This window comes from Nicotiana tomentosiformis, chromosome 9 (genome assembly GCF_000390325.3).
Source record: "Nicotiana tomentosiformis chromosome 9, ASM39032v3, whole genome shotgun sequence".
Classification (NCBI taxonomy): domain Eukaryota; kingdom Viridiplantae; phylum Streptophyta; class Magnoliopsida; order Solanales; family Solanaceae; genus Nicotiana; species Nicotiana tomentosiformis.
In genome coordinates, this window is record NC_090820.1 from 108,707,387 (window position 1) to 108,732,561 (window position 25,175).

The following is a 25,175-nucleotide window of genomic DNA, read 5'->3' on the forward strand; positions in this document are numbered from 1 at the left end:
CTGCCTAAATTACTCTACGTGATCGCAGACCAACTTACACGATCGCGTATAAAGAAATCAGAAGAAAATACCAGCAGTGTTCCAAAGGCCAAAAGTGATCTATTAGTCGTCCGAAACTCACCCGAGCCCCTCGGGACCTCGACCAATTATACCAACAAGTCCTAAAACATCATACGAACTTAGTCGAAACCTCAAATCACATAAAACAACGCTAAAACCACGAATCATCCTTCAATTCTAGCTTAATGAAACTTAAAATTTCCAACTTCTTCATTCGGTACCGAAACCTACCAAATCAAGTCCGATTGACCTCAAATTTTGCACACAAGTCATAAATGACATAACGGAGCTATAAAAATTTTCGGAACTGGATTCCGACCTCGATATCAAAAAGTCAACTTCCCGGTCAAACTTCCAAACTTAAATTCCTGTTTTAGCTATTTCAAACCTATTTTTACTACGAACTTCCAAATAAAATTCTGAACACGCTCCTAAGTCTAAAATAATCATACGGAGCTATTGGAACCATCAAATCCCGATTCCGAGGTCATTTTCTTAAAATATTGACCGAAGTCAAACTTGCCCCTTTTAAAGCCAAACTAAGGAACCAACTGTTCTAATTTCAACCCGATTACTTCCAAATTCTGAATCAACCATCCCCGCAAGTCATAAATTAGTAACAACACATACGAGGAGTCTTATTTAGGGGAACGGAGTTCTAACAGTCAAAATAACCTATTGGGTCGTTACACACACACACACACACACACACACATATATATATATATATATATATATATATATATATATATATATATATATATGTATATACAAATGCTTGATCGGTGGATCAATTGAAAATTCAATTATGTTCGATTAAAACTTATTATAATTGTATTAAATTGTATTAAGCGCTCTCCACTTTCAACCAAGAGGTTGTGAGTTCGAATCATCCCAAGAGCAAGGTGGGAGTTCTTGGAGGGAAGGATGCCGAGGGTCTATTGGAAACAACCTCTCTACCCCAGGGTAGGGGTAAGGTCTGCGTACACACTACCCTCCCCAGACCCCACTAGTGGGATTATACTGGGTTGTTGTTGTTGTTGTTGTTGTATTAATACAACTTAATATAATTGGATACAACTCAATATAATTAGATCAATTGAAAATTTAATTATGTTCGATTAAACTTATATATATATATATATATATATATTGAATATAGTTTATATACCAATTACTTAACCAATGTACGATATATTTAATTCTGGTTAGTTAGTATATTTTTTTATATAAAACAATTAATGTGTCATTTCAGGATTATAAATGAAGTTTTAGAAAAATAACTAAGCATATTTTTACATTAAAATGTAATCATAATTTTATTCACTTGAAATAATTTTTTATTGATTTATGAAATCCTTATTTAATGCACTCTTTTTTTCATAAAAAAAGAAAGAAATAAACAAATAATAACATGGATAGATTAGTAAATAAATATTCCATGGCAAGAGAAGTAGTGGGTTTTTTCATGGAAAAATAATTTTTTATTAAAAGTTTTCAAAAATTTCGTCCGATTTCGATCGGAATTTAAAATTATTTTTTTATCCCACATCGGCTGAAATGGGAAAATAATTTTTTATTAAAATATTTCAAAAATTCTGACCGGTTTCGATCGGAAATTGAGAAATACTATTGTCCCACATCGGCTGAAAGATGTGGGCTTTTCCATCTTATAAGTTGAGCTTTGATGCATAGAGTCCAACAGTTGTGGACTAATAAAAAAATAAGCAAATATAGGAAGGGTTGTAGTTAGTGCTTAGTAATAAGATTTATATTCTATATTTAGAATTAGAATTCAATATAATAATAATGATAATATATACTAGTACTAATTAGTAATATAGTAATAAGATAAAATATTGTGGTGCTATGATATCTCGGGCTGGGGAGTATACATGCCATACAATATATATATATATATATATCTGAAAGATTTCTAAAATTATTATATATTAAAAATTGAAAAATAAAAAAAAATTAATTAATTTCGACCGATTTCGGTCGGTATTTAAAAATTAAATAAAAATAATTAATTAATACCGACTGATTTCGGTGGGTAAATGTAGTTTGACTGTTAGTCAACGCATTGAAATTCGAAAATTTCCGACCGATTTCGGTCGAAACACCTTAGCGACTATCATTTTTCCGACTAATTAAAAGTGGTCGGAAATCGGTCGTTTTTTCTCAATTTTCAATCGATTTCGATCGATTTTCCTGGACGAAATTAGCGAGTTTTTTAGTAGTGACTATTAGGTCACTTTTACTTGTTGTAGCAAGTAATTTGCTTTATTTTTAAAATTACAAATCTCGCTTTTTATGTAACGTATTATCTAATAAATTAAACTTAGTTGAACTCTTCAAATCAAAAGCGAAAACAAACGTTAGTGAAAAAATACAAAGGCCATGCAAATACAAACACAAAAGAAATGACTCTTTCTGCATGCAGAAACCATTCGCCACATTACCACAAATCCTCTACGTATGTGTAAAGCAATCAACCCTTTTATCCATGCAAACAAGTACGTGTCAAACCTTAATCTAGAATTCCTTCCCTATATATTCCCACCCTTTCTCTTCTCCATTTCCCATCAGCACAAAGAGTGTAAGTGTAATTAAGAAGAAAAAGCAATGGCTTCTAACTCCTCTCTCATTTGTTTTAGCCTTTGTTTCCTCTTTCTTTTTCATGGTACTTTTGCTCAGATCTTTGAGCACCAGCAAGTCTGGCAGAGGCTTCAACAGCAGCAACAACATCGGGCGCTCAGGTCCAGAACTGAATGTCGGATTGAGCGCCTGAATGCTCAGGAACCTACTCGTAGGTTCGAGTCTGAGGCTGGTGTCACCGAGTTCTGGGATCATACTCAGGAGCAATTTGAGTGCGCCGGAGTTCAAGCCGTTAGGCATGAAATCCGACGAAATGGGCTTTTGTTGCCTTACTACAGCAACACTCCTCAGCTCATCTACATAATTCAAGGCCAGTATATGTGCTTTCTGTTTTAATTTATGTGACACAATTACTCTTCCGACTTTTGTTTGACCACAGTTCTCTTTAATATTTTCTAAATATTTTAGATTACTAAGTATTGTGACTATTTTGAATTCAAGGGATGAAGAGGATTCATCCGAACCCCTTTCGAGCCCGAAAATTATACTATAAAATTAAAGGCAAAATTCGTTTTGTGCCTATATATATTATATTTTGAATCCTTGCGACAACCCAAAAGCATAACTCAATAGTCAAGGGGTTCCCGTTGACTTGACTACAATCTCTTTTAATTTTTTAACTTTTTTTTTGAATCCCTTAGCGCCCCTGCCATTGTTTTTATTATTGGACAGAGGGAGTATGTGTGTTAAGGTTTTAGTTAGCACTTGTGGTCGTATATATGTAATAATATTTGTGTGCACTAAAAAATCTGGTCGAATCCAGGAAGTGGAGTGCATTCGACGGTGTTCCCAGGTTGTGCCGAGACATTTGAGACAGAGTCACCACAATCCAGGAGGGGAGAAAGGGGAGAAAGGGGAGAAAGAGGAGAAGCTGGACAGAGATTCAATGACCGTCACCAGAAAGTTAGACGTTTTAGAGCTGGTGATATTCTTGCTTTGCCTGCTGGTGTTACTCATTGGACTTACAATGATGGTGAAGAACCAATTATTAGTGTCTCACTTATTGACACTTCTAACCAGGCCAATCAACTTGATCTCACGTTCAGGGTAAGTAATTGCTGATTCTTGAATTGTCTTAATATTCATTTTCTAAACTTTTGTGTTTTAAGGAAAATAAAATGAAGAATATAATACTACTAAAACAGAAAATTGGTTATGCTCCAAAACTCTTTAAGGTTAATAGGATGTAATTAATGGTAAAAAGTAAATTTTTTAACATATTTGAAAACAACCAAAAAAATCAATTAAAATAGACCTGACGTATTTGTTTTTGACTTTTTAGACACAAATTGCAACAAATGACGGTAATTATTTGACTAAATTTCAATTTGCAGAAATTCTTCCTTGCTGGAAATCCTCAACGTGGTGTACAACAACAAATGTTAGGAAGACAACAAGAGGAAGCTGGCCTAGGAAGAAGAGGTGAACAAGAGAGAGGAGGCAACATCTTGAGCGGATTCGACGCTCAGCTTTTGTCCGACGCTTTCAACGTCGATCCTGAAATAATTAGGAGGCTACAAGAACAAGCCCCGGAAAGGGGAGTCATCGTCCGGGCGGAGAACCTTCGATTTCTCCGACCCGAAGAATCAGAAGAACAACAACAACAACAATGGCAACAAGGTAGAAGAGGAGGAAGCTGGCCTTTGAATGGGTTGGAAGAAACTTTGTGTACAATGAAGTTGAGAGAAAACATTGGCCATCCTACTAGAGCTGACGTGTACAATCCACGTGGCGGTCGCATTAGCACAGTCAACGGTTTGACTCTCCCTGTCCTTAACTTTCTTCAACTCAGTGCTGAAAGAGGAACCCTCTACCGGGTAATTCCTTATCCCTTAACGTGACAATTATATCAAGAGTTTAATATTATACAATTATAATAGTAATATATTTATTATTATATTAATCTTTGTATTATGATCCCGTATAATTTGTTTCTCATCCAAACAACCCCGAAAGTATAACTACACAAAACTCTCTAAAAAGATAATTGACGCTATTGTCTATACGTAAAGTGATTTGTTACGACAAGTTAAACTATATACTCCATTCGTTTCAATTTACGTGAACCTATTTCCTTTTTAGTCTGTGTCAAAAAGAATGACATCTTTCCCTATTTGAAAATAATTTACTTTTATGCAATAATTTATAGTCACACAAAATATATGTGCCTCATTTTATACCACAAATTCAAAAGTCTTCTCTCTTTTCTTAAACTACGTGCCCAATCAAATGAGTTCACATAAATTGAAACGGAAGGAAGGAATATATTGCAATTTTAAACTATAGAATTTGGTACTAGTAGAACTATTATTTGAACAAGGTAGAAAAACAAAGGGATTTTTGTTGTATTATAGAACTAGCACTAATGCCTTAATGACATTGTTGCATGGTTTTTCAGAATGCTATAGTGGCACCACACTGGAACATGAACGCACACGCAGTCATCTACATTATCCGAGGAAGCGGCCGAATTCAGGTGGTAGGAAACGCCGGGCGATCCGTGTTTGACGACGAGGTGAGGCAGGGTCAGCTACTCGTCGTGCCTCAGAACTTCGCGTTGGTGAAGAGGGCAGGGGAACAAGGGCTCGAGTACATTACGTTCAAGACCAACGACAACGCCATGACCAGCCCGTTAGCCGGGAGGTTGTCCGCCATTCGAGCCATGCCCGAGGAAGTTCTAATGAACTCGTACCAGATTTCGAGACAAGAGGCAAAGAGTTTGAAGTATAATAGGGATGAGTTGAATGTTTTTGGACCAGGAGCTAGATCTGGTAGGCAGCAATATGCCTAAGAAATGTAAAATCAAATGTATTGTAATGTACTCAAATCCTATGTTTATTCTATGTGAAGTAATGTTAGGATTTGTATTGCTGAGAGAATAAAAAATGCCTCTAGAATCTGGCTTTTAAGTACTTTGTAAGCGGGAATTCTGGCGTTTAATCTTCGAGTGAATAAAAATGTACTGACTTTTCAGTATATCCTGTCGTTTGGGCTTACTATAATCAACTGCTTTTCTTTTTCTTTACCTTCATTTTTTTGGGTAATGTGATATTCGAAGACGGGTTCAAAGATTGAAATTTATGGTTTGTTATAGCGTTACTACCCAATACCAATTAGGTTTATAGTTAAATTTATATATATATACTTCCCTTATTTTGATTTCTTTGTAATAATTCTTTTAACCTAACTGATGGTAGGCTATAAATACGTATTTTAATCGCTTATCGCACTCTAATTTATTGCACTTTAATTGAGTTTAAGCTTTAATCGCTAGTGTTTTGCACTAATAATGTATTTTATGCTTTGTAGGACTGATTCCGAGCTATGTAGATATTACGGAATGAAACCGAGCTATTTGAAGCTTTGAAATCTGAGTAAAATTCCAAGGGATTAAGTCGGGATCGCGTTCGGGGGTCGAGAACAACATCCGGATGTCAAAAACCAAGGAAAAAGCCACCTCTAAGAATCCACCACAGCCGCGGCGTGCTACGCGCCGCGGCTGCCCATTTTCTGCTGCTGTTAATTTTTCACGCTCTCTGATAAAGCCCACTACCACCCCGCGTGGCGCGTCGCCCCATGCGGCACACCTCTGCAATGTTTATAGAGTAACAATCCTATTTCGCGTAGGAGGAGGTGGTTTCGTTTGGGCCCGACCCTACTTGGTATAAATACATGTAAAATGTTATTTTGAGGGACATCTAACATACTTTGAAGGAGAATTCACGTGGAGGAACACACACCACGCTTGGAGGAGGCTTCTAGCTAGTTTATCTTCTCTTCCCTTCCTTTAATCTCATAGTTTATTAGTTCTAAAGTTTTGGGTGTTACATAAACGTTGTAGTTTGAAGCTTGAATTATTCTTATTATTTTATTATATTGATTTATTTATTCAATCTTGCGCTTAATTATTTGATTGCTTGATCACCAATTAAATACTATCTACGAATCTACGATTGAACTCGGAAGAGGGAATTTTAGATTGCATATAAGATTGAGTAGAGCAAGATCTTGAACTCGAGTATCGGGAACAGATTTGCGGTTAGGATAGGAATATACCTAATCGCCTTGCTTGGTTATTATACGATAATTATTAATGCGTTCTTGTTAATCCTAATTCCATAAGAATATATGCGTTAAGTTAGCTTGAATAGGAGAGTAGTACTTCGGAAGAAGGCTACGAGCAATATTAACCCTGTCAATCAATAAACCAGATAAATTAATTCGAAAATTTAAGTAGAAAACTCAACGGGATTGTTAGCTAACCAATAACTCTGGAATATTTTCTTCCATTGAATTCGTCTTTAATATTGCTAACTTATTTTCTTTAATCTCTTTGTTTGCTACTCTAGATTAGTTATAGTTAAATAATCACACTTTAGAAAATTGCTTGAGTAGATTAATTATCTTAGTTTAATTTAGTAAATAGTTAATCACAAGTCCCTATGGGTATGATATCTGGACTTACAATCCTATATTACTTGTCGACCACGTATACTTGCGTGTGCGTTTGGGAGCAATAAGTTTTTGGCGTCGTTGCCGGGGACTTAGAAATTAACTATTCTACTAGATTAGATTTTTACTTTTTGTCTATTCAAGTTTTTGTTTTTATTTTTATCTTAGTTTAATATTTTATTATCTTTGTTGACATGACATCTTGGAATGAGAATTGGTCGAATATTGGTTATTCTTATTATGGTGATCCTTATCTATATTGTGAAGGACCACACTTATGGTAAAAGTGTGAATCTCAATCTTATGAGTGAAATATTTGTAATGTGTGTGGTGGTCAAGGTGGTCATTGGGATGGTTGTCCTAATTCTTATTATTCTTCTCAGAATTCTTATTATGATGTTTCTAATAATGTTTATGAGTTTGATAGGAGCAATGGAGTGGAGGATATAAAATGCGTTGCTCGTATTATGGACATGATGAGGCAAGTAGCCGAGCAACAAGACGTGATGAGGCAAGTAGTCGAGCAACAAGATGAAATTCACAAAAAGAATGCCTCAGCGATCAAAGGATTGCAGGCTAGAATGGACGAATTAATGGCTAATTTTCAAGAAGAACCTCAACTCGACGAAGAGAGCGAATTCCCACAAGAAGATAACTTTGAAGAAGCAGATATCGTGAGCCAATCTTGGCTAGAGGAACAAGCTCAACTGGTTAAATTTTATGGCGTTCTACGTAATGGTCTTTCAAATATGGCAGAACAGCTGATAGATAAAATAATTGAGCTCAGGCAAGAGATAGATCAATTTGGCTCAAATATCCATGACATGCAGGCTCAATTGAATAAAACGTTTGAGGCGTCTGATGCCCTACAAGAAATTTTTATAGATACTGGCCAGCTTGTGGAGAGGAAAAAGGAATTCCAACTACTCGACTAAAATATTATTAATAATGCCAAGGTTGACGAAGTGTGCAAAAGTGAGGATGTCAAAAGTGAAGCGATTCTAGAGTTGGAGCGCATTGGACCTTATTCTAACTATTTTTCAACATTGTGCTTAGTTGGTGACACGAGAATTGATCCATTCGAGCCTATGGAAGAGTTAATGAATGGAGAACAAAGTGTTTATATTCTGAAATTTGTGATGCCAAGGAGACAAAACGACATCCTTTACTTAAAGGCCAAGAAGTGAAAAATGCGATACCTATTGCTTGGTTTATTTATTTTTACACCACCGCCCCGGGAACGCGACAGAAAAATTGAATCAAAATTGGGGGCGCAATTCATATCCTCAAAGTGGAAGGAAAAGTGGTAGAAGTAGTGTAAGTCGTGCCACGACTATAAATAAGACGCTTGTTGGGAGGCAACCCAATTTTATTTTTTTCTTTTTATTTTTGTTTTGTATTTTATTTTATTGTGTTATCGTTGTAGTGTTATTTTTGTATTTTGTAGGAGTAGGAGCATGGAATAAAGCCATTAGGCGTGTGAAAAATCGAGCAGGTGGTTGAAACTAAGTGTGAAGTACCCGCACAAAGGATAACAATCGGGAGAAATATGAGTATCCCGTGAGCCGCTAATTCTTCGGGCTTTGGCCTACTAGAGAGTCTCTTTTATCCTCTTATTATTTATAGTGTGCATTGACATTACACAATTTTAAGTGTGAGGTGAGGAGGTTGTCTGGGTGATTTTCTGTGCTATCTTAGCTTATGTAGTACTCGTTCTTAGTGTAGTAGTTTTTGTTAAAAATTAAAATAAAAAATAAAACAAAATCAGAAAATTGGGACTTTTTTCGACGATAGATCTCATAGACAGTTTTCTTGAGGGATTTAAGTCGAAAAAGAAAGGACAAAAAGATTTTCTTTGTAGGTAGTGTAGCAATTACCCCTTGATTTTTTTGTGTGCATGTCACGACCCAAACCGATGGGCTGCGATGGGCACCCGATGCCTTACTCAATCGGGTACCAACATAACGTATCTTTTCATATCATACTATCATAGATAACTGAGCGGGAGAGGCTACCGTGAGATAAGTAGAATACAACATGAAGTATCAACTTATACTTAAGACATACGGACCTATAAGACCAAAATAATCACTCGTACACTGAACATAGGCCGACAAAGCCATACAATCTTTTACGTACATGACATCTGTCTACAAGCCTCTAAGAATACATAATTTTTATAAAGGTCGGGACAGAGTCCCGCCATACCAAACAATACATGTCTAAATCATACTGACTAAACAAGAAACTCCGGATCAAATGGAGCGCACCAACATTTTTGGCTGAGCTGATAGCCTACTTGGAGGGCTCTCGACCTGTCTATCGGGACCTGCGGGCATAAAATATAGCATCCCCAGGCAAAAGGACGTCAGTACAAATAATGTACCGAGTATGTAAGGAATAAAAATCAGTAAACAATAGACATGAGAAAAACATGAAGTAAAAGACTCGACATGTATGCCTGAATAACTCTATGAATTATTAATATTTACAATGTCATGCATATGCGTATAAATACCATACCATGTTTAGGTATATGCGTTCATAACATCATCAAGCCTCTGAGGGCATCCCATCATATCATCTCGGCCACTGTGGGTAAATCATCAACGTATACCAGCTGATCAGGTGGTGGTGCATATATAACACCGTAACCTTTTTTCCATATCCCATATATATATATATATGCGTATATAACTCCTTCTGGTCATGGGTCAATGTACATGTATAAATGCATGAAATGCATAAGAAATACGTTAATAAGATTTCTCGAATATCATAAAATCAATATGCCTTTCGGATAAACTTTATCAAATACGTATTTTTCTAAGACCCGTGAACAGAGGATATAATAATAATTCACATGGAAAATCAAGAATATAGACACCCCTAGTATTTCTATGAATAGAGTCATTTATGAAAGTTGCGTATTTTGCTCATTTCGTTTGTATCATTTAGATCATGCCAAAAAGAAAGAAGGGATAGCCTTAACATACCTGGAGTAGGGAAAATTCCGTATGATATTCTTGAGAAAGATTGTATCGTACTCCCTTATAATCGCAAAATCCCGTTGCTATTATAATATGGAGTCTCGTATGAATTTCCAAATTCCCTCACCTTCGTTCTTGGCTTTGCGTTTTTGTATAACTCCCTTACTAAATGAATTTGTTGAAGATGCTAAAATTCTCACGTTACATGTATGTACATGTTCTTGTATGAACTTGCTGAAGCAAACTCACGTTACTTTATCTCACTTTGTAAAAAAGTCAAATAAATCTTGTTTTACTATAACACCGTAACCTTTTTCCCATATCCCATATACATATATATATATATATATATATATATATATATATATATATATATATGCGTATATAACTCCTTCTGGTCATGGGTCAATGTACATGTACAAATGCATGAAATGCATAAGAAATACGTTAATAAGATTTCTCGAATATCATAAAATCAATATGCCTTTCGGATAAACTTTATCAAATACGTATTTTTCTAAGACCCGTGAAGAGAGGATATAATAATAATAATTCACATGGGAAATCAAGAATATAGACACCCCTAGTATTTCTATGAATAGAGTCATTTATGAAAGTTGCGTATTTTGCTCGTTTCGTTTGTATCATTTAGATCATGCCAAAAAGAAAGAAGGGATAGCCTTAACATACCTGGAGTAGGGAAAATTCCGTATGATATTCTTGAGAAAGATTGTATCGTACTCCCTTAGAATCGCAAAATCCCGTTGCTATTATAATATGGAGTCTCGTATGAATTTCCAAATTCCCTCACCTTCGTTCTTGGCTTTGCATTTTTGTATAACTCCCTTACTAAATGAATTTGTTGAAGATGCTAAAATTCTCACGTTACATGTATGTACATGTTCTTGTATGAACTTGCTGAAGCAAACTCACGTTACTTTATCTCACTTTGTAAAAAAGTCAAATAAATCTTGTTTTAGATTTTTCATCTGTAAGTGTCTCACTTAAAGACATATGAAAGTCCTTTAAAATTAAGATTTGTAGGCCCCATTTGCATAATGACTAAGCCACCCAAAATTCACCTAACTTTGTCATTTTGCAATATAATTCATGAGTCACTAATTATATTGATGGGCTGCCACGTAAATGGTTATAAGGCTTATCCAAAAATCATCCACTTAATTCCTTAATCAATTTATTAATTCTCACTAATCTAATAATTAACCAATTATCCACATAATTAAGAATTATCTTAAATTACTTATAATACTACTCACTTTTAACACACTTTATACATCTTGCTATCATGGTTATGTGGTACCTTGTATGGCACTAGTCCATAAATATAGGGTATTGTAGCTTGGACCGTATTTTATCCCAAAATATCAAACTTCGACGAAATTCGTTTTCTTTAAATTGCTTACCCTCTCACCTTCACGAATTTACTCATCACTTGTTTGAAATAGCATAATGCTTATAATCTCAAAATAATCTCATTCCCGAACTTACGTCGATTAACTTACGACGAAACTTTCACGTACGAAAATGCAGGATGTAATATCTCATTTTTGAGCTCTCATCAATTTACTTATGGCATATTTTTACGTACGAAAACATGGGGTGTAACATCATTCCCCCCTTTAGAACATTCGTCCTCGAATGTTGACTGATGCACTTATCATTCTCATAACCCATAGCTCTTGCGAATACTTTAATACTCTTCTTTCCATTTAGGCAACTGTTCTTTTTTATAAATCCAAAGGCCAGGGCATTCCCCCTTTTAGGCCTCTTTCTCATACCACGATCTGCGTTCTGAATTCTTCCAACCTCGTAACTCTTGCTACCTTCTGTCGTGCAGCCTGTACGACTTTTTCCTTGTATGTGCGCCTATGCGACTCTCTCTTCTTTTTCCTCCAGTTTTTAGCCAATTTTTAGGCCTCACTTTGTAAGCATATACATAGCTTGATAAGATGTCTCTCTGGCATCTATAGGTATATTGAAGTTCTTTGCTTGATACTTTGTTGAACTTACAAATATTGCTATATCTTATTTCATAGATCCGTTTATCCATCCGTATGACTTTACTACCATAACTCTTACTTTGATTTATCGTTACTGAGGCCTGCTACCAAACTCCAGGTTATTCTCGTTTCCGTTCATCTTAAGAATGATGGTCTAATCTTATCTCATACTTTGTAACTTTTATTCATCCATTGTTGATTCACCTCAATGTTGATCTACAATCTACTACTGATAACTTGAAACCTCTTACGTAATACATTGCCACTAGGGCTTACGTTGCATCGAGGAACATTTGAAGTAATTTTCCTGATCCACCTAGGGGCGATACCATACATCCATAACCATATTTCATAGCATCCCAATGTGATTCACCTTACATGGGTATTTTAATCCTGTGTCGTCCGTGAAATCCCCTCCCCCTCCCCCCCCCTCCTTTTTTCCCTTCATATCATTACTCAATCGAAGGTCCAAACATTATCCTTTATCTATCACAATTACACCCTTATTACTCTTTTGAGTTCATTCAAGCTATACTGAGCTTTCTATAACTTAGAGAAACCATCAGCTCTCTTGTTTTCATGGGCTTAATCCCGAGGACTTATCCATTTACCTTCTCACTCGCCCTTTCTTATCCTTACTCCTGTCTTTCTAAAACCTTATCGCTTTACCATACTTTAGCTTGCAACCTACACATATCTATTTATACTACTAGCAACCTTCCTTCAACTTACTTGCATCGTAGATTTCCTTATGTCATCCTGGAACATCAAGCGAGATATCACATCGTTTCTAACTCTTCTTTATTCTTTTAACTAGACCTCTTGATAATAGAAACCATAGGCCAGAAAATATGCCACTGACGATGCCGTTATTATTCCTGGATACTGAGTCTCAGCGTTTCTGGCCTTCTATCTGAAGTATGGACTATTCACAATCTTCTGCTTTGAGTATCTCGTACGTTGTTCACCTTTACCTTACTTACCTTAAAATCTCGCATCATATCTTCTATCTCTTTCGTGACTTCCCTTCCACACAGGTATAATTCACATCCACAACTTGAAGCTCTATTATAATACTTGCACCTCTGGTGCATACACAATCCGGTGAGAGCTTCATACTGACTTTTTATGAGGCTGGTACTCTTCTAACTGGCTTTGTCGTAGAGCCGTTATAGAATATGGTTGTTGTACTATCTCTCTTATACCTCTGATATTAAGAGTGATTCTGCAATGCTTTCAATCATGATGTCTAAAATTTTCTGGGTCCAATAATTAGACTCCTGATTTGCTTCGTTGATGTAACTCTTTAGTTTCCTCTTCCTTCTGACCAGCCTTTGTGTAGGCTTAAGCTATCTTCCGATCTGCAGCTCATGGTATTTGTTATTACTTTAGCCTTTCATGGATGCTATGGAATATCCATGACACAATCTTCTAACAATTCAATCATTTATTTATGACTTGAGCTCAATTCTTTCTGTTAACTTATACCAGAGTCTTCTACGACTGTATGATTGTTAACATATATGCTGCATGGATAATCCTCCGAAAATCTTAAGTGCATTTATAACGTAACTAACTCTGGATCATTGATTGAATAATTCCTTTCGTTTCTTCTCAACTTTCTTTAAATGTAAGCAATTACTTTTCATGGTCGTTCTGCCACTTGTTGCATGGATACTTGGCTTATCTTAGTGCCCACACATATTGGAATTCCATACAACCCATATGATCCTGAATATCACCTTTTGATTTTTTTTCTTCCCGTTCATTAGCCACGATAGGTGCCACTTTCTTATGGGGTGCATACAATGTTGTTGTGAGACTGTTGTTACAAGACTATTTCCTATTTAGGTCACCGGGCTTAGGTTGAATCCTTCTTCCTTATTTTCTCAGCTAGTCTTTCATAGTAGTACTTAGGGAGGATACTCTGACTCTTGTAAAGCTGTGAGCTTATTACATTGTATATTCGACGGACCTTTTGATGTCCTTCCTTGCCTACAATTGTCTGTAGTTACTTACTTCCACGCCTTTGTACTTGTAGGGTTGCTTATAAAATTGATATTTTGACAGTCTTCCCGGTGGTATTTTATTTTATTTCCGTAATACTCATACGGTACCTTTAACTACCCCAACTCTTATCTAAATATTTCTCAAGGATTCATGATGTCAATCTGCGATACTGAATTCCCCATGTTGGGGTTCACTATGTTCATCTTGCACAATCTGTTGATTTGTCTGTGTCCTCTTGTTTAGCCATAACTAGGCTCTTCCTGGATTAACTACTAGCTAATCGTTGGCCCTTTCTCATATCAATATTCCGCGTAATCTTTCTTGGGTTATTTCCTTTGTCTTAACTTACCTCTCGCACTGGCTCCTTATTTATCAATAACATCCCGGGCAGGAACCCTTACTTCCTTCTTGCTTGCATAATATTCTAGAATCGTAGTATATTTGTAGGATTTGGATAAGTGCAATCTCATTCCTTTCTCATTTTTATCGCATTCTTCCTTTGCCATTCCATAGTTACTAGAACCACTTAATTCTGACTTAATGCCACATCACACCATATTCCCCCCTTTAGGGGAGCACTAAGATTTAATGCTATGATGATCTATGTATAGATGTTTTACCTCTTCATCTTTGGCGTCTTTTCACATCATCGATGATCCTTACTCGCCTCTCGGTAATCCTTCTGTACCAAGGATAACAAATTTCCTTACTCGCAAGGGTAACACTTAGTATAACTGGCACATATAGTCCCTTAAGCTTAACTTTGCTCACATTGCTTGCTTTAGGGAAGCGTCTTCCTGAATGATCATTCTCTGAATTTTTCATGAATCTTTTTCTGTTGTCCATTCTATTATCGCCAGAATAAAATCTGAAATTCTTATGATGTCGGCCATTCTCAAATCACTCAATCCCTAATTCATGTTTAGTTTATCTTGTTCACCAACCCATACTGATTTCTATTACTCTGGGGTCTAACATTCCTTCTGGTAGTCGCGTTGGAATCACGAACTTATTTCTCGAAATGAGGATATGACTTTATGGCCTATACTCTTTTGTTGTCTCAAGGCCTGTCACCTCTCGTCTCTTCCTTCACTTAACTATAGACTCTGTAATACTGTCATTTTTTTGATTTACCGTTATTATCCATGTATCACATCTTACTCATAATGCTTCATTAACTCTCTTCTTATTTCCCTACTAACATCTATGTCCATCACTTTATTTTGAAAATTCCAACAAGACATTCTTTTGCTTTTAGCTCCCCTTGCTCCATCCCCTGGCTCTTTGGGTTGCCTAACATTCTCGCTCTACTAGGGACGGGAGCCACACTAAGGCAATATTTATCCCTTCAAGCTTCCAGTGCCTATCCTTGTAGTACTCATATCTAGCTGTACTATTTTAGAGTGCACCATCTGGGTGTATCACAAGGAGTTCTATTATCACATTTGCAATATCCTTCGGAAATATCAACTAACACAAACAATCCATTCACCATTTTGGGTTACTCTAACCCCAGCCGGATCCTGATATCTTGTCATTCTCTTAAACCATATATGTTAATTTCCATAGGGCATAGCTAAGATGGGTGTGGCCAATTATACATACCTCTGTTACTATTGAAGGTAACTCAAAATGCTTATATTTTTCTGCCTGAATTGTAAATACCGATAATCTTCATTAACTGGGTACCTCGTACCCTTCTCACCTTTCTCCTTTTACTTGTTGAAGCTTGTATCTACCTTATGAATTTCTCATTGCTTTTTACCATATGGATGGATAGATATTCATGCCTTAGGCTCCTTTTCCAGAAGCTCACACGTCTTAGTACACACATGATCTGCTCGAGACCTTACATTTACTCAGCATAAGCATGATGCAAAATCGAGTTCCTCTGACTCAACTCTTCCACAACTGCCTTTCTGGATAAAGGTATCGTCGTATTATGAATAAGATAGAGTTTAGGTAATTGATTTCTTACAACTAAGCTCTACCACATGATCTAGAGTAAGAAGAAAGAGTGACTGTCTTAAATGCCCTATAGCCTCCTGCTTATAAGTGTGGTGCATAACACACCCATAAACAAGACTCTACTAGACACGGCTTGTAGACTCCCTAGGACAGAACTGCTCTGATACCACTTTTGTCACAACCCAAATCGATGGGCCGCGACGGGCACCCGATACCTTACTCAATCGAGTACCAACATAACATATCTTTTCGTATCATACTATCATAGATAACTGAGCCGGAGAGGCTACCGTGAGATAAGTAGAATACAACATGAAGTACCAACTTACACTTAAGACATACAGGCCTATAAGACCAAAATAACCACTCGTACACTGAACATAGGCCGACAAGGCCATACAATCTTTTACGTACATGACATCTGTCTATAAGCCTCTAAGAATACATAATTTTTATAAAGGTCGGGACAGAGTCCCACCATACTAAACAATATACTTCTCTACTGACCAAACAAGTAACTCCGGAGCAAATAGAGTGCACCAACATCTTCCGCAGAGCTGATAGCCTACTTGGAGGGCTCTCGACCTGTCTATCGGGACCTGCGGGCATGAAATGCAGCGTCCCCAAGCAAAAGGTATATCAATACAAATAATGTACCGAGTATGTAAGGAATAAAAATTAGTAAACAATAGACATGAGAAAAACATGGAGTAAAAGACTTGACATGTATGCCTGAATAACTCTATGAATCATTAATATTTACAATGTCATACATATGCGTATAAATATCATACCATGTTTAGGTATATGTGTTCATAACATCATCAAGCCTCTGAGGGCATCCCATCATATCATCTCGGCCACTGTGGGCAAATCATCAATGTATACCAGTTAATTAGGTGGTGGTGCGTATATAACGTCGTAACCTTTTTTCCATATCCCATATACATACATACATATATATATACACACTCGAATATCATAAAATTAATATGTCTTTCGGATAAACTTTATTAAATATATATTTTTCTGAGACCCGTGAACAGAGGATATAATAATAATTCACATGGAGAATCAAGAATATAGACACCCCTAGTATTTCTATGAATAGAGTCATTTATGAAAGTTGCGTATTTTGCTCATTTCGTTTGTATCATTTAGATCATGCCAAAAAGAAAGAAGGGATAGCCTTAACATACCTAGAGTAGGAAAAATTTCGTATGATATTCTTGAGAAAGATTGTATTGTACTCCTTAGAATCGCAAAATCCCGTTGCTATTATAATATGGAGTCTCGTCTGAATTTTCAAATTCCCTCACCTTCGATCTTGGCTTTGCTTTTCTGTATAACTCCCTTACTTAATGAATTTGTTGAAGATGCTAAAATTCTCACGTTACATGTATGTACATGTTCTTGTATGAACTTGCTGAAGCAAACTCACGTTACTTTATCTCACTTTGTAAAAGAGTCAAATGAATCTTGTTTTAGATTTTCCATCCGTAAGTGTCTCACTTAAAGACATATGAAAGTCCTTTAAAATTAAAATTTGTGGGGCCCATTTGCATAATGACTAAGCCACCCAAAATTCACCTAACTTTGTCATTTTGCAACATAATTCATGAGCCACTAATTATAGTGATGGGCTGCCACGTAAATGGTTATAAGGCTTATCCAAAAATTATCCACTTAATTCCTTAATCAATTCATTAATCCCCCACTAATCTAATAATTAACCAATTATTTATATAATTAAGAATTATCTCAAATTACTTATAATACTACTCACTTTTAATACACTTTATACATCTTACTATCATGGTCATGTGGTACCTTGTATGGGACTAGTCCATAAATGCTGGGTATTGTAGCTTGGACCGTATTTTATCCCAAAATATCAAACTTTGACGAAATTCATTTTCTTTAAATTTCTTACCCTCTCACCTTCACGAATTTACTCATCACTTGTTTGAAATAGCATAATGCTTATAATCTCAAAATAATCTCATTCCCGAACTTACGTCGATTAACTTACGACGAAACTTTCACGTACAAAAATGTAGGATGTAATATCTCATTTTCGAGCTCTCATCAATTTACTTATGGCGTATTTTTACGTACGAAAACATGGGGTGTAACAGTGCCACGGTTCTTTTCCAAGGGTTTTGTTTGAACCGGGTGTAGTTAGTTTTATTTTTTAGAAGTAGGAGCCATTGTGTTGTGATTGGAATTGAAGCAATATCTCTTGACTTTGTAATGCCTTGAGAATAGTGAGTACTTTGGTGGTGACGCTTAGGCTCAGTTTTTGACTCTTGTATAAGTACCTTAAATTGTATGATCTTAACTTTGCTTAACGGCTTTGACTAGAGTGTCTTGATGAGTCCAATCTTGAGTGAGTTATGTTCCATGTGTGTGTGAGGTTTGTGTGTTATTTTGTACATTCTATTTGATGTCTAGAACTTGCCCTGTGTGTTTGCAAAGCAAATTAGTAGTTTGGTTCAGTCTTGTAAGTGATATAGGCATTTCTTTGTTGAGCTAGATATATATAGTTTACCCGCCTAATTGTTATGTATCGTAGTTAACCCTTTGAGCATGTAATCCTATTTCTTTGGCAACCACATTACAAGCCTTACCCATTTGTTTGAATTAACTATCTATTTGAACCTTTTCACCTCTCATGAGCACTTGAATTATTATAAACTTGGTAAAAGTTAAAGTGTGGGGTGATTGGTTTGGCTTTTGAGTGGAACTAATGAAATAAGGAGAAAGGTGCACTATTTTGAAAAAGTAAGAGCCACTTGAATTGAAAAAGAAAGAAAAATAGTTGTATTGTTGTGAAAAATATTCCTTAATAGTGGTAACTCTTGATGTAATTGTGCTTAAAGAAGTATGGAGTTAATATACATTGATGTGAAGGTGGAGTTATAGTTTGACATAAATGTGGGGTTTTAAATGTTAAAGTGTATATATTAAAGTGCTTAGGGAGTTGTAGTCACTCTTATATCCAAATGTATCCTACCCGTCCTGCAGCCTATATTAGAACCAATTGAAGTCCTACTTGATCCTAGATTGAATGAGCTCGATTAGTAGACTAGTACACTATGGGCAAGCCTATGGTGCATCTTGTGTGGCATATGAATGTTATTTCTGAGAGTGAGTGAATTCTTTCTATCTTGAGTTCCTAATTGTTCTTAAATTTTATTGTGTGTGGAATTACTCTCTTTTGTCGTGTGAGAGCACTTGATTCATGAAGAAAAGGTAATGTCATTGACCTCTATGTTAGAGTAAGTGAGTGAGTTGTGAATAATGCGTGGTACTTGTGAGTCAAATCTTGAGGTGAAAATGTTACACTCTTGTGCTTAGTCTATTTTAAATATTCTTGGTGTGATGAGTTAGGAGAATTATTTTAAAAGGTCGTGTATATATAAAGTGTAGTTTGATTGCTCGAGGACGAGCAATGGTTTAAGTGTGGAGTGTTGATGGTAGGCTATAATTACGTATTTTAGTCGCTTATCGCACTCTAATTTACTGCACTTTAATTGAGTTTGAGCTTTAATCGCTAGTGTTTTGCACTAATTATGTGTTTTATGCCTTGTAGGAGTGATTCCGAGCTATGTAGATGTTACAGATTGAAATCGAACTATTTGGAGATTTGAAGTCTGAGTAAAAACTCAAGGAATTAAGCCGGGATCGCGTTCGGGGGTCGAGAACCACATCCGAATGTCAAAAATCAAGGAAAAAGCCTAGATATGAGAATCCACCACAGTCGCGGCGCGTGGGGCGGCGCATAGCGCGCCGCGACTGCCCATTTTCTGCTGCTGTCAATTTTGCACGCTCTCTGATAAAGCCCTGTGCAATTTTAACAGAGTAACAATCCTATTTCGCGTAGGAGAAGGTGGTTTCGTTTGAGCCCGACCCTACTTGGTATAAATACATGTAAAATATTATTTTGAGGGACATTTAACATACTTTGAAGGAGAATTCACGTGGAGGAACACACACCATGCTTGGAGGAGGTTTCTAACTAGTTTATCTTCTCTTCCCTTCCTTTAATCTCATAGTTTATTAGTTCTAGAGTTTTGGGTGCTACATGAACGTTATAATTTGAAACTTGAATTGTTCTTATTATTTTATCATATTGATTGAATTTGCGCTTAATTAGTTGATTGCTTGATCACCAATTAAATACTATCTACGAATCTAGGATTGAACTCAGGAGAGAAAATTTTAGATTGCAGATAAGATTGAGTAGAGCAAGATCTTGAACTCGAGTATCGGGAACGGATTTGTGGTTAGGATAGGAATATACCTAATCGCTTTGCTTGGTTATTATACGGGAATTATTAATGCGTTCTTGTTAATCCTAATTCCATAGGAATATAGACGTTACGTTAGCTTGAATAGGCGAGTAGTACTTCGAGAAAAGGCTACGAGTAATATTAACCCTGTCAATCAATAAACCAGATAAATTAATTCGACAATTTAAGTAGAAAATTCAACGGGATTGTTAGCTAACCCATAACTCTAGAATATTTTCTCCCATTGAATTCGTCTTTAATATTGCCAACTTGTTTCCTTTAATCTCTTTCTTTGCTACTCTAGATTAGTTGTAGTTAAATAATCACACTTTAGAAAATCGCTTGAGTAGATTAATTATCTTAGTTTAATTTAGTAAATAATTAATCACAAGTCCATGTGAGTGCGATATCTGGACTTACAATCATATAGTAATTGTTAACCACGTATATTTGCGTGTGCGTTTGGGAGCAACAATAACCCAAAAGAATTATGGATAGTTACAAGTTACAACGTTAATATTCCATAACAATTGAGTTTATAGTCAAATTAGTATTTCTTTTCACTTTCTTTTTCCATCACTATCAACTTTATACTCCATGCTAAGACTAAAGACAAAAAAGTTCAAAACTAAAAATAAAGTACTAGTAACAAAAGAATAAAAGAATATCCTATTTTGACAAAAAGAGAACAAAAAAAAAAATATCCTAGCTGAAAAGCACTAACTTTAGATTTTTGGTGGTCCTCTCCATATTTAATGGTTAAGAAAAAAACATGTAATTTCAAACTTGCCGTCTCCCAAAATCGCCACCCTTTAGCTAGAAAACCACTATCTCAAATTAATGATAAAAACCCAAATCGACCCCTCAAAGTTCTGGTAATTCTTGCAAATCCTCAGTCCTTATGAAAAAGTTGAACAAAAAGTCCATATCATCCTCCATTGTTGTATTAAACATGTCCAAACTTTGAAATTCTTCACCAGCCACAGTAACAAAATTGGAGCTGTCGTCAATTGCTAATTCATTTGTCCATAAACTTTCATGCATCTCGGTAAAATACTCTGATGAGTCTATAATTTCTTCCAATTTAATTGCTTTTTGATCGTCGGTTGTCGCGGGTGTGATGATTGACGATGAATCAGCTGTCACGGTTGACACTTCGCTAGTCGATATTTGTGGCGAGTTAGGAGGATGACCAAAACTATTTATTTCGTGTTGGATAGAAGTGCTGAAATCTGAATTGACGGTATTGTAGTGTCTTTTGGAGTTACGAGGAGGTTGATAATTTTTTAGCCTTTTCTTCAAGTGGGTGTGCCAAATATTTTTAATTTCATTGTCAGTTCTTCCTTGTAATCTTGATGCTATTGCTGACCATCTGGAGAAAAATCAAGAAATTAATTTTTATTAGGATAGAGTATAAAATTCTTAATAATTTAAACAGTGCATTGAGATTTGATATTAAGTGAACTTATAGTGTCAAACTAAGGAGATAGGGATCATGTCACGTGCATTTATTTATTTTAACACTTTATGCATAGATTTGTGCAGATTTGAAATTAATTTACCAACTTATCTAATCGAATCTTTTCACATCTACTTAGATTAATACTTCCTAGAAACCAAAAAAGAAAAAAAGAAAAAGAAAACATGGGCATCAAGAACACAGATGTGGAAGTGTGCATGTGATTACTCTTAATTGATAGTATCCTCTTATAGTTACAGATTTGTCATGACATATTAAAATTAGAAATTTCAATTTTTAAAAATTCCGTATTTAATCGAACAACGTCATATGAGAGGATATGACTCTTGATAGGGAGGGTGTGAAGCTCGATGATTAGGGTAAAAAATTAACAGATGGTTGAGCGTTTTTTCTTTTCTATACCACTAATTTTCGTATTACTCTTGTATTCCCTTAGGCTAGTTTTCTTTTACTACATGTTGTTCCGATTCTTACTCCTATCTCTTTCGCTTTGGTTTATCTAATATCGTGTTGTTAGTATTGTTTACTATTATTGCTTCTTTCTAATTTTTTATTTGTACTGAGTGTCTATCAAAAATAATTTGTCTACCCTCACAAAGGTAAGGCCGTAAGGGTAATGTATATGCACGCTCCGGATTCCACTTGTTAAATTTTCAATGAATTTGTGATTGTTGTTGTAAAAGAGTTTTAGGTAGCGTTCGAATATAAATTTGATTGAAACTTGAAATTTTTTTTTTTAAAGTTGTGTTGAAAAATAATTTTTGAAAGTTGAATTTGTGTTTGAACATTCATTTTATTTGAAGAAAAGTTGAAATTTTGTGAGTTGAAAAATAATTTTTACCCAAAACAACCCTCAACCAGTTTTTGAGAACTTGTAAATTTTGAATCTTTTTTTTTCTTCCTCAAAACATATCATATTTTATAAACAAACAATATTTTTAATTTTTTTTTATTTTTAAAATGAAACCAAAATCTGTAGCCAAACGGGGGCTTAATCCAAGATATTGATATGAAAAGTTTGATCTAAAACTGACCTATTGCCAAGCTTTTCATGTAAGTGGATGATGGTATCTTCTTCTTCTTTGGTGAAATTTCCCCTCTTTATATCTGGACTCAAGTAATTCATCCACCTGAGTCTGCAACTTTTCCCACATCTCAATAGTCCTAAAATAACCAAAAAACGAAAATTAGACTAAAAATGAACTTTACTTATCAAAATCTCAAGAAAAATATAATCCAAAATTGGGGTTTCGATCCTTTAACAAAATCCTTTAAAAACATCATTTTTCTTCAAATTCCATCATACATTTCTATTAATTTAATTTCTTCATAAAAGTTTGGTAAATATAATGGCCAAGAAAATAGTTACTTCTCCCATTTCACTATATGTGAATGCGACCCTTCTATTCGGCAAGTTTAAGAAGACAAAAAAAACAAGATTTTTGAAATTTGTAATTCTGAACATATCATAATATTTGTGTAGCGATAAATTTTTTGAAACTTATAGTTCTAAAAGCAACATAACATTTACAGCTATAAAAGCTTATAAATTAAAGAAAATAAGATCATATAAACTGAAAAAAACGACGGAGAAGATTGGAATATATATATATATATATATATATATATATATATATATATATATATATATATATATATATATATATATATATATGGGCAAATTACCTGCTTGTTTAGGAAGAGCACGCCAATTGCCATGGCCATTTCTTTGAATGTAAGAGATAAGAATTTGGTCTTCTTCAGGTGACCATGGCCCTTTCTTCAAACCCATTTTATCACAACAAGGAGCTCTCACCATTTTTCCTTTTCTTGATATATTTCTTTTTTGCCTTAACAGGGCGGTGCTCTGACCAATTGATGGGACGTAGCAGAAAATTTGATTCTTTTTTCTCTCTTTTTGTTGTGTGTGTGTGTGTTTGACAAACTATTAGAACTCTGGTTCTTCAGTGCTAAAGGAAAGAGTGAAATATGGAAAGGCTAGCTCAAGAGTGTAGTTAATTAAAGGCCACGACTGGATATTTATTTATCCTCTTTAGAGATTACATTATTTATAAACACAATAAATAAACCTATAGTCAAAGGTTAGCCTTGTATTCAAAAAGTCTTTACTTGCAATTTCCAGGAAGTTGGATCTCTTTCTTTATCTTCAAAAAGAAAACAAACACGCTAGTAAATTACATGTATACATATTTGACATCCCAGCATGTGTACGACCAAGCTTGCTATATATAATAAATTTTTAGCGGCGAGCCAGAAATTTTAGTTCAAACTTGAAAGAAATGAAGAAAATTCTCTCACAAATTAAGGATGTTATATACTAGTGGCGTAGCCACCCGATGCTAAGGGTGGTCAAACGCACATCCTTCGCGGAAAAATTATACTGCGTATATAAATTAAATACTACTTTATATGGTTATGTATTATAGTTTGCACACCCTTAACGCAATTGAGTGAGGCAATCCAGCAACTCAGGGAGTTCTAAGTGACGTGTTGTTCACAAGTTCAAAGTTCTGCCCATTTTGTTTGCCAAAAGTAAACGGAGACCACCATGCGTAGTCTATTTGATTCTTTTGCAATCCAAAAAATTTTCTAATAAAATAACTCTTAAAACTTATAAACAAATAATCTTAAAAGTTATTTTTTAACTAAAAGTTATTTCTTAAGTATATTTTATAATTTAAAAGTCAAGCTCTACAAAAAATTTGGTACATTATTCATCGACAAAATAAAAATTATTGACTTGTTTAAAGTTTGAACACCCGTAACGGAAATCCTGGCTACGCCACTGTTATATACCTCTAAAACCTACTCCCTCCATTTCAATTTAGATGAGGTAGTTTGACTTGGCACGAAGTTTAAGAAGAAAAAAAGAAATTTGTGATCTTAAAAGCTTAAGGGGTAAAATCTTTGTGAGGCCGTGACATTTGTGTGGTTATAAAAACTTCTCATTATGGATAAAATGAACAGAAAGTTGAATTATTTTCAATTGTAGAAATATGTCATTCTTTTTTAAATAGACTAATAAGAAAAGTGTGTCATCTAAATTGAAACCGAGAGAGTAATACTTTACATATATACACTGTACTTTTTCAACGATATGACAACGTAGGTTCACCCCCGCTACATTACAATTCCTATATCATAACCCTGCATTATGACACCTATATTACTAATTCTTACATTATAATCTCGGATTACAAATCTTTACAATCTCTAT

At 35.2% G+C, this 25,175-nt stretch overlaps 2 protein-coding genes across 2 annotated transcripts; one reads left to right on the top strand and one right to left on the bottom strand.

Annotated features, from left to right (window-relative positions):
- Window positions 1-2,655: 2,655 nt before the first annotated feature.
- LOC104120044 (11S globulin seed storage protein Ana o 2.0101-like) lies at window positions 2,656-5,705 on the top strand. Its single transcript, XM_070185864.1, has 4 exons — window positions 2,656-3,035; window positions 3,489-3,768; window positions 4,056-4,538; window positions 5,120-5,705. Exons 1-4 carry the CDS (start codon window positions 2,689-2,691, stop codon window positions 5,510-5,512), a joined length of 1,503 nt encoding a protein of 500 aa, XP_070041965.1. The 5' UTR covers window positions 2,656-2,688; the 3' UTR covers window positions 5,513-5,705.
- Window positions 5,706-21,086: 15,381 nt separating this feature from the next.
- LOC104121519 (transcription factor MYB15-like) lies at window positions 21,087-23,988 on the bottom strand. Its single transcript, XM_009633531.4, has 3 exons — window positions 23,624-23,988; window positions 22,972-23,101; window positions 21,087-21,829 (listed from the first exon to the last, which is right to left on the bottom strand). The coding sequence occupies exons 1-3, from the start codon at window positions 23,754-23,756 to the stop codon at window positions 21,322-21,324; spliced, it is 771 nt and encodes a 256-aa protein (XP_009631826.1). The 5' UTR covers window positions 23,757-23,988; the 3' UTR covers window positions 21,087-21,321.
- Window positions 23,989-25,175: the final 1,187 nt, after the last annotated feature.

Coding starts and splice junctions, on each gene's coding strand:
- LOC104120044 (XM_070185864.1), top strand. CDS start 2,689: ATGGCTTCTAACTCCTCTCTCATTTGTTTTAGCCTTTGTTTCCTCTTT. Junction 3,036..3,488: donor ATCTACATAATTCAAGGCCA/GTATATGTGCTT, acceptor GAATCCAGGAAG/TGGAGTGCATTCGACGGTGT. Junction 4,539..5,119: donor AAAGAGGAACCCTCTACCGG/GTAATTCCTTAT, acceptor ATGGTTTTTCAG/AATGCTATAGTGGCACCACA.
- LOC104121519 (XM_009633531.4), bottom strand. CDS start 23,756: ATGGTGAGAGCTCCTTGTTGTGATAAAATGGGTTTGAAGAAAGGGCCA. Junction 23,102..23,623: donor TGCTCTTCCTAAACAAGCAG/GTAATTTGCCCA, acceptor TGGTTATTTTAG/GACTATTGAGATGTGGGAAA. Junction 21,830..22,971: donor CATGAAAAGCTTGGCAATAG/GTCAGTTTTAGA, acceptor ATTTTTCTCCAG/ATGGTCAGCAATAGCATCAA.